Below are 10,136 nucleotides of genomic sequence, written 5' to 3' on the forward strand. Positions count from 1 at the left end.
TTTGGTGTGATAGGCGTAATTCCATGAGTCCCATGGGGAGACTCTATGGTGGCGTGTAGTGTATATATTAAGATAAGGATTCAAGTAAGGATTGCATCCCGAAACTCTAAAGGGTCAGTGAGTCTCAAGTAGAGTAAACTGACCCAAGTGGTGAGAGTAGCGGGAGGCCCTAGTCTTTGGCAGGATAATGGCCTTAGACGCTTAAAGGCTAACCTCGTGAGTGGTAGGGTGAAACCCATTGGCAATGGCTCTGCAGAGCAGTAGAGGCCACCACGAGTGCAGGCATCCAGTGAATCCGATCTTAATGTATGTATCCGGATAATAGAGTCATAGTGTCTTGCTTGTTTGTCATAACATGATCTATGTGCCTCTGTGTTGTACGTCTGGAAATGTTTATACATTTATTCCTTTTATACCATGATAAGTATTATATTACACTAGCTTACCCTTGCATGTTTGTGTTTGCTTTCTACTATGTTTTCTCTCTTGCGATGATCACCTTCTGGTGGGAGCAGATGAGAGGGAGGCTCGAGATGGATCCGGGAGACGCAGCAGTGCGGCCTAGATTCCCTGTATGGAAGTTTCAAGAGTAGTTCCATGGCCATGAGGCCTTTTGTATCAGTTGCCTTGGTGGCAACCCTTTTGCAAGACTGTTAAACTTTTAGATTGTGTTTTCTTATGGCATGGTTGTATGCCTATGAACCCCTTTTGGTACTTCCGGATGACTGTAATAGTTATCTTTCCTGCGTTTTATATTTCTCTGAATGCTTCTCGTTATCATGATCTTGTGACGTTTTATTTAGTAGTTTAATCTTAGTAAATGGGATGTCACATGAATCATTCGACCCAATTTTTTTTTTCATAGTTTAAATACAATTACGAATTGTTGTAACTATTTTCTTTTTTTTAACTTTTAGAAGGGCCTAACTTTTGCAATGATTCAGCACACACATAAATAATACAAGTAATAAGGTAATGAATTGGTAAAATAAGAAAGAAGGAAGGATGTTACCAATTTGACGTTCAAACCCTTAAACCGAAGCTCTGAATACCAAATGATATGAATCTCATTGCACAAGGGCTGACTTAGGATTTTCTTTTTCTTTTAGGGTAAGAACCAGTTATGACCACGAGATGTTTTGTGGGCAGAATGAGATATTCTTTTGAAAATTGGGTGAAGAAGAAAGTAATAAGGGGTGAATCTAAAAGTGGAAGGAAAGAATCACTCTTTCCAAAGGAGGCAACACACAAAGGATGGAAAAATCCTTTGATACAGCCAAGGGTTCTTGAATTACTCAAGAACTAGGAGAATCACTCTCACTATTAGATAGAAAATTGAATTTCTGAACAAAACTTAACTTGATTTCATTGATAAGAAATGGTTCAGCTTATATAGAGGCTTTAACCATTAGGGTTACAAAAAGACCATTAATTGTCATTATATCGCACTAATGCTAATAATAAACCAATCAAGCTAATAATTGTCCACTACCTAATGGCTAATTATAACTGAAATTGGGGCAGCCAAAAAGTCATCCAAAATTATTCAGCAAGGTCTTCTTAGTCTTCCAAGGCTGGTTCTTAAGATGTCAAATGGCCCTTTATTTAAATAAAAGAAACTGCATTAATCTGGCGCGTTAGTCCTCTTCCATTTGGGTCGCGATGCAATTTACAACTTTTGTCTTTTCTCCTTCAAACTTGGGCTTGTACTCAAATAATATTGACAACACTTGTTGTAGAGCTTCTTTTGCTTTCTTTGCTCTAGACCTTGTCATAGGTCCTCCAAGTTCTTCAAGTGGATCCTTGTCTTTGCTCATTGTCACACCTCCATCATTCTCTCCCTCTTGAGAAGGATTTGTCCTCAAATCAGATTCTCCCTCTACATCAAAAAGGGATAAGTCAGACACATTGAATGTGGAACTAACATTATACTCACCAGGCAGATCAATTTTGTAAGCATTGTCATTTATTCTTTCAAGCACTTGGAATGGACCATTTCCCCTTGGTTGAAGCTTTGATTTTGTTTGTTCTGGAAACCTTTCCTTTCTCATGTGCACCCAAACCCAATCTCCAAGTTGGAAGACAACCTTCTTTCTACCTTTGATAGCTTGCCTTGCATAGCTTTTGATGAAGGATTGACCCCAACCAAGGATGAAGGCACATGCTTAAGAAGACTAAGCATGTTTAGAAAGGAAGTTCACTAATCCTTCATCCCTTTCCATTTGTGTTTATTATTTTTGATTCCCAAAGTTGACTTAGTTGAATCAACTTTGGTTGACTTGTTGACCTTTGACTAGGTTTGACTTATTGACTATAGTTAACTTGACTTAAGCCAACATGCTAATCTATGTTTATTTGCTTTGTAGGTTAATTAGGAGTAAGAAAGCAATGCTAGGTGGCGCATGGTGATTGGGGAGCATAAATGATGTGGAAGAGAGAGTAAAGCAAAGGCATAAAGCATAAAGTAAAAGGCATGAAGCAAGTCTACCTATGTACCTTTGGTCTCCTTTGTTTTTAGCACTCTTTGGCCACTTTTTGGAGACATATGAGACACATTCTTTGTCTCCTTTTGTGCTAGAACGAAATTAGCCTTGCACACACCATAGCTAGCTCTTTTGTCTCTCATTTTTTGTAACCTTATTTGACCTAGTTTCTAGAAGCTAGGGTTAGGTTTTTGTAGAGACATCCTTAGGTATCTTTTATTTGCTTAGAGGCCCCTAAACTCTTCTATATAAGGGGTGCTCCTAGACATGTAAAAGGGTTGAACATTTTGAAGTAAAAACACTCTTGTGTCTCAACCATTTGTGAGAGTTTCGTCCCTTGGGAGTGAATACTTTTAAGCCTTATCTTGCATAGCAAGTGGCGGCACACATCCACTCATCTTCAAGGTTGCCATGGCTTCTAGCCTAGCCTTGTAGTGGCGTGCTTCTCACATTTTTACCATTTCTTTCCTTTCCATTTTGTGTTTTCTTCTTCCTTTAATTGTTCTTGGTTTTTTATGGTTTATGTGCTTTCCATTTCTTTTTCATTTTGAATCAATCCATCATCTTCTTCTCTTGAGTTTTGTGAAAGGAACCTTCACATCTAGATAGCTTGCTATCTTAATGTCCAGTGGGGATTTCACTTAGCTTTCTTAATCAACTCACACCATATTCAATAATCTTAAAAAGAAACAAGATAATCCTTCATCATTTGGTATCTAGAGCCTAGGTTATCTTGAATATGGTGTTTTTTTTCATGTGCTAATCTTGTCTTGTTGTAGCTATCTTTGTATGGTTCAAATCCACTTCCATTGCACACAAAAACAATGCTGGCAGAAACTGTTCACGATTTTAAAAGATTAAACTGCACCTGCTCAGTGATCCAAAAATTACGTTCTTGATGTCAAAAGAAAGCTCTGTTAGTCTAGTTTCTAACAAAAAAAGAACCAATGCATTTGGAGTTCTGTGGAAAGATTTATGATCAAATGAGTGAGCAAAGTTCAGGTTATGTTGTGGCAATTTTTGCTTCGGTTTTGTGATTCTTTTACTCCTAAATCTGGTTGGATAACATGTCTTTGGATGCTTAGTCTTTGAGCCTCAAATCCATGAGTTTAAATGCATGATAGCTACATGTTTGTGTCTTTGTGTATGTCATGTTGAGTCTTTAAATGTGTCTAACTTTTGCTTGAGTCATATGTCATATGCTTCTTTGAGTTTTCTTATTCTTGTTTCTAAGTATTTGAGCTATTGAATGAGATCTATGCCTTTTGTTGTTGCATGCTCCTTGAAATTGATTTTGACCTAATTTTTAAGGAACTAAGTGTTCAAGACACCCTAAAATATCCTTCTCATCATCTTAAGTACCTAGTTTTGAAAAGAAAAATTATTTTCATGACCAAAAACAGTTTGGCCAAGAGCTAATGTGTTGCTTGGTGAATCCATTTGGCCATTTTTACTAGGTGCTATGCTACCAAATTTTATACTTGGATTTTGGGTGATATTGGCAAATTAGTTCCATGTTTTAACTTGGTTATGATCTTTCTTGGTGTATGCATAATTTGAGATATAATCTTGGCTTGTTCAAATGCTTTCCATAGAGTCTTTAAAAGTGTTTTTCATTGCTTTAGTCTTGTTCAAGTTTTGTCTTTAAAAAAAAAATTTCCTTAGAAGTTAAACTTTCTTGTTTTTGTGCTTTTCTTGCTTGTCACTAGGTGTTCTTTGTTTTGTCTTAGTAGTTTTCTTTTCTTGAAACTCTTGGGATGTTGTGGCCGAATCACTTGTATTGCATTTGAAAGGTTTTGAACAAGTTTTTAAAAGTGTTTGCTTCACTCCTTTGGTGGATTTTGAGTGCTAGCCTTGCCTTGTTACTTTGGGAGAGTGATCTAAACACTTGGGTTACATTTTGGGTTGGATTTGGTCTCGGTTTTCATATTTTCTAACCTCTAATCCATTTATTTTGTCTCAGATTTGAGTGCTTTTGTTGTAGGAATCATGGCAAGTTCATCAAATGCACCTACACCAAACAAAAACAATACATTGATGAGATTGCTTCGGGATTTGGAGTTGTCTAGGAAGGAGGCCTTTGAACAATTGAGAAAAGAAAAGGAGCAAAGTGACCTAAGAATCCAAGAGCACATTCAAAGGCTTGAAGCTAGGGAGAAAGAAAGGGAGCCTAGGAAAAGAGGGCATTCTAGGTGCAACCCATCACAAGAGAAGCAAACTCCAAAGATTCCTAAGTTCTATGGTGGAAGTGATCCCAAAATCTTCCTTGATTGGGAAGCTAAAGTTGATCAAATTTTCAATGAAAATCATGTAAAGGATCAAACACAAGTTGATCTAGTAGTTTTAGGATTTTTGGAGTATGGCAATACTTGGTGGCATAAAGTTTGTAAGAATTATGACCAAGGACCACCCGCGGCTTCTTGGATGGACATTAAAACTCTTATGCGCGCTAGATTTGTTCCTCCCTCCTATAGGAAGGAACTTCTTTTGAAGCTCCAAAGGCTTCACCAAGGTTCTATGAGTGTGAGTGAGTACTTTAAAGAAATAAAGTCTCAAATGCGTAGGGTTGAAATAAAAGAAACTAACAAAGAGAAAATAAAAAGATTTGTGAGTGGTCTTAGGAGAGACATACAAGACCAAGTAGAGTTGTATGAGTACTCCACTCTTGAAAATGTTTTCACACTTGCCCTTGGGATTGAAATTCAATTGAAAAGAAAAAGAAGGGCAAGGAAGAGTTACTCACCCAACCACTACTTTAGTCACTCATGGAAGGGAAAGGATAAAAAGAAACATGATAAGTTCCCTTCTAACTCTCATCAAGAACCACCAAGTAAAAGTAAGTCACCAAGTGATCACATTCACCATTCCACTTCTCAAAGATCAAGTTCCATTAAATGTTTTAAATGTTTGGGTTATAATCACATTGCTTTAAATTGCCCAACCAAAAGGACCATGATCTTAAAGAAGAGTAATGATGTTGAAAGTGAACACTCATCTCCCCATTCTCTTTCAAAAGAATCTTCTTCCTCTAGTAAAACTAAAATTTTTGAGAAAGACCCTATGTTATTAAGGCGCATGATAGGTCAAGATCAAAGTGAACTTGAGCCAACTCAAAGAGAAAACATTTTTCAATCTAGGTGCAAAATTAACAAATGGGTTTGCTCTCTAATTATTGATGGAGGAAGTAGTACCAATGTAGCTAGCACAAGGTTGGTGGAAAAGCTTAGCTTAGAGACCATTCCTCATGCTAAGCCCTACAAGCTTGCTTGGATAAGTAAAGAGGGAGAAATAGATGTCAATAAACAAGTCCTAATTAACTTCTCTATAGGAAGCTACAAAGATGAGGTGCTATGTGATGTTGTTCCCATGGAAGTCACACATATCTTACTAGGTAGGCCATGGCAATTTGATAAACAAACTTTACATGATGGCTATACCAACCAATACATTTTCTTCAAAAATGGGAAAAAGACAACTTTACTACCTCTATCACCTCAAGAAGTTAATAAGGTTAGAAATATAATAAGAAAAGATAAAGAAGAAAAAGAAAAAGGGCAAGCTTTCACCAAGGTTTTACTTGCCTATAAAAAAATTCTTCCAAAGCAAGATGTGCATCACTCTTCCTTCTCTTCCCAAGCCAAAAAGGAAGGCCCAAAGCATAAGCAAGAAAGGAAGAGTAGTCTAGAAAATAAAGATGGCCTAACCAAAGCTAGGGGTAATACCCTTAGAAAGGATGGAATAAAAGCTCATAAAAGGGAGGCGCAAATCCTCCCCCAAATCAAGTCAAGTTCCATCCACAAAGGCTTCAAGAATTTGTGGTCAAATTCTCTCCAAGAAGGAGAGGATGATGAAGGATTGACCCCAACCAAGGATGAAGGCACATGCTTAAGAAGACTAAGCATGTTTAGAAAGGAAGTTCACTAATCCTTCATCCCTTTTCATTTGTGTTTATTATTTTTGATTCCCAAAGTTGACTTAGTTGAATCAACTTTGGTTGACTTGTTGACCTTTGACTAGGTTTGACTTATTGACTATAGTTAACTTGACTTAAGCCAACATGCTAATCTATGTTTATTTGCTTTGTAGGTTAATTAGGAGTAAGAAAGCAATGCTAGGTGGCGCATGGTGATTGGGGAGCATAAATGATGTGGAAGAGAGAGTAAAGCAAAGGCATAAAGCATAAAGTAAAAGGCATGAAGCAAGTGTACCTATGTACCTTTGGTCTCCTTTGTTTTTAGCACTCTTTGGCCACTTTTTGGAGACATATGAGACACATTCTTTGTCTCCTTTTGTGCTAGAACGAAATTAGCCTTGCACACACCATAGCTAGCTCTTTTGTCTCTAATTTTTTGTAACCTTATTTGACCTAGTTTCTAGAAGCTAGGGTTAGGTTTTTGTAGAGACATCCTTAGGTATCTTTTATTTGCTTAGAGGCCCCTAAACTCTTCTATATAAGGGGTGCTCCTAGACATGTAAAAGGGTTGAACATTTTGAAGTAAAAACACTCTTGTGTCTCAACCATTTGTGAGAGTTTCCTCCCTTGGGAGTGAATACTTTTAAGCCTTATCTTGCATGGGGATTTCACTTAATGTCCAGTGGGGATTTCACTTAGCTTTCTTAATCAACTCACACCATATTCAATAATCTTAAAAAGAAGACAACATAATCCTTCATCAGCTTTCGTTTTTCTTTTCAATTTGACCCCTTACTTGCTCATGTAACTTCTTCACATAGTCAGCTTTAGCTTGTGCTTCTTTATGCTTAAACATGGAAATGTTAGGCATAGGTAGCAAATCAAGAGGAGTTAAAGGGTTAAATCCATATACAATCTCAAAAGGTTAATAATTAGTTGTGTTATGGACAACCCTATTATAAGCAAACTCAACATGAGGCAAACATGCTTCCCAAGACTTAAGATTTTTCTTTATAACAGTCCTAAGTAATGTGCCTAAAGTTCTATTGACTATCAATTTCCGTTCCATCTTCTTTTATGTTCCCATTTTATCGTTTTAAATACTTTCTCAAATTTCTTGCTTGTTAGCATTCCAACAATGATAGATCAGTCAAACGAATCGAACCCTGTGGATTCACATCATTTGGTATTCAGAGCCTGGTTATCTAGATTTGGAATAGGAAAGGAAGTTTATTATACAAAGTGTTTAACCGAAGGTCATCCATATTTAGTTGCATTCGATTACGGAAGCGAAAACAATGATGTGAGCCAAAGATTGTTGGAGAAACTCCACTTACCAGCAACCTTTCATCTGGATCAAGCATGGATCAAATTCAGTACATGGCAATGTGTGAAAGAAGTATTATGTGATATTGCTCCCATAGACTCTTGTCATCTTCTTTTGGGTTGGGCATGGCTTCGTTTTGAAACACTCCATCTTGATGAACGTTCCCTTTATATGAGGCATGAGGAACATCAAAAGAAGTAGAAATTTATGACACCAAGACAAGTCAGTAAGGATCAACATAGGCTGAAAGAGAAAATAGGAAAAGAAAGAATAGAAAAAGAAGTAATATAAACTGTAGAAGGAAGGGAAAATAAAGAAAAAGAAATGGAACTAGAGAAAGTTTATTCGTCAATGTTTTTTCTTCTACAATTTGTGATGTCATTTTACAGGAACAAAAGGATAAGCATGTGAATGAAACACACCAACTTCCATGTTTAAAAAGGAACCTTGTTCATAGTGCTTTATTATGCATTTTGTCTGTCGATAAGAAGCAAATTCGTCAAACACAATGCATGGAATTATTTATTGTTACATATCAAGGTGGGGTACTGTTGCCAAGAAATGTTATCGACGGATTGCAACCATTGGAAAGTAACAAATATCAAGTTGAATTTGGTCCTCGAAGAAGAGAATTAGTTTCAACTTGTGAAAAATTAAAAGTCCTTCACAAGATCATAATAAACTTACATTAAAATTAATGTCTTAAGATTCGGGACAAGTCTTCTCGAAGAAGGAGGGTATGATGTGAATTGCATATGGGTCAAATGGAGGATGACTAATGCGCCGTGTTGATGCAGTTTCTTTTATTTAAATAAGGGCCCAATGCTTTGTAAAATTGGCTGACCAAATTGTGTTTTGGCTTAACCAAATAATGGGCTTTAGTTTTGCTTTATTTTCAAGTAGAAATAGGGGTTCGTATGCCAACTTAAGAACCAACCTTTGGAAGATCAACAAGACCTTTAATGAAAGTTTGTGGATGACATTTGGTAGCCTTAAATTCAGTTACAATCAACCATTAAGTAGCGTATCGTTATTAGCTTGAGTGGATCATTAATTAATAGCTTTAAGAGGGATGATATTGAAATTTATGTGTCCTTTGTAATTCTGATGGTTAAAGCTCCAAAATAAGTTGAATCATTTTCATCAATGAAGGCAAGCTGAGTTTTACTTAGAAAATAAACGAGCTTTATCTCATCTATCTTAGTGAGAGTGATTCTCCTAAGTTCTTGAGTGATTCAAGAATCCATGAGTTTAACCAAAGGTCCTTTATCCCTTTGTGTGTTTCAACTTTTAGGCTTATCTTCCATTCTTGGAAGTGGGATGTCTATCAATTTGCGTTCCATCTTCTTTTATATTTCCATTTTCTCGTTTTAAATAATTTCTCAAATTTCTTGCTTGTAAGCATTCCAACAATGATAGATCAGTCAAACGAATCAAACCTTTTGGATTCACATCATTTGGTATTCAGAGCCTGGCTATCTAGATTTGGAATAGGAAAGGAAGTTTATTATACAAAGTGTTTAATCGAAGGCCATCCATGTTTAGTTGCATTCGATTATGGAAGTGGAAACAATGTTGTAAGCCAAAGATTGGTGGAGAAACCCCAACTACCAGCAACCTTTCATCTAGATCAAGCATGGATCAAATTCAGTACATGGCAATGTGTGAAAGAAGTATTATGTGATATTGCTCCCATGGACTCTTATCATCTAATTTTGGGATGGGCATGGCTTCGTTTTAAAACACTCCATCTTGATGAACGTTCCCTTTATTTGAGGCTGGAGGGACATCAAAAGAAAAAGAAATTTATGACACCAACACAAGTCAATAAGGATCAACGTAGGCTGAAGGAGAAAACAGAACAAGAAAGAATAGAAAATGAAGTAATATAAACTGCAGAAGGAAGGAAAAATAAAGAAAAATAAATGGAACTAGAGAATGTTTATTCGTCAATGTTTTTTCTTGTACAGTTTGTGATGTCATTTGACAGAAACAAAAGGATAAGCATGTGAATGAAACACACTAACTTCCATGTTTAAAAAGGAAGCTTGTTCATAGTGCGTTGTTATGTATTTGGTCCGTCGATAAGAAGCAAATTCGTCAAACACAATGAATGGAATTACTTATTGTTACATATCAAGGTGGGGTACTGTTGCCAAGAAATGTTATCGACAGATTGCAACCATTGGCAAGTAACAAATATCAAGTTGAATTTGATCTTGGAAGAAGAGAATTAATTTCAACTTGTGTAAAAATAAAAGTCTTCCACAAGATCATAATAAACTTACATTAAAACTAGTGTCTTAAGATTCGGGACAAATCTTCTCGAAGAAGGAGGGTATGATGTGAATTGCATATGGGTCAAATGGAGGATGACTAATGCGCCGTGTTGATGTAGTTTCTTTTATTTAAA

General features: G+C 36.5%; 1 protein-coding gene across 1 annotated transcript; it reads right to left on the minus strand.

Moving 5' to 3' along the window:
* Window positions 1-1,637: 1,637 nt before the first annotated feature.
* On the minus strand, window positions 1,638-7,267 carry LOC146885648 (uncharacterized). The gene is given in 2 exon segments (XM_085675031.1): window positions 1,638-2,121; window positions 7,146-7,267. Coding segments are annotated over 2 exon segments (606 nt in total).
* Between the last annotated feature and the right edge of the window lie 2,869 nt (window positions 7,268-10,136).

Source organism: Vigna unguiculata, chromosome 6 (genome assembly GCF_037176805.1).
Source record: "Vigna unguiculata cultivar grain cowpea cultivar isolate G323 ecotype 2 chromosome 6, ASM3717680v1, whole genome shotgun sequence".
NCBI lineage: Eukaryota > Viridiplantae > Streptophyta > Magnoliopsida > Fabales > Fabaceae > Vigna > Vigna unguiculata.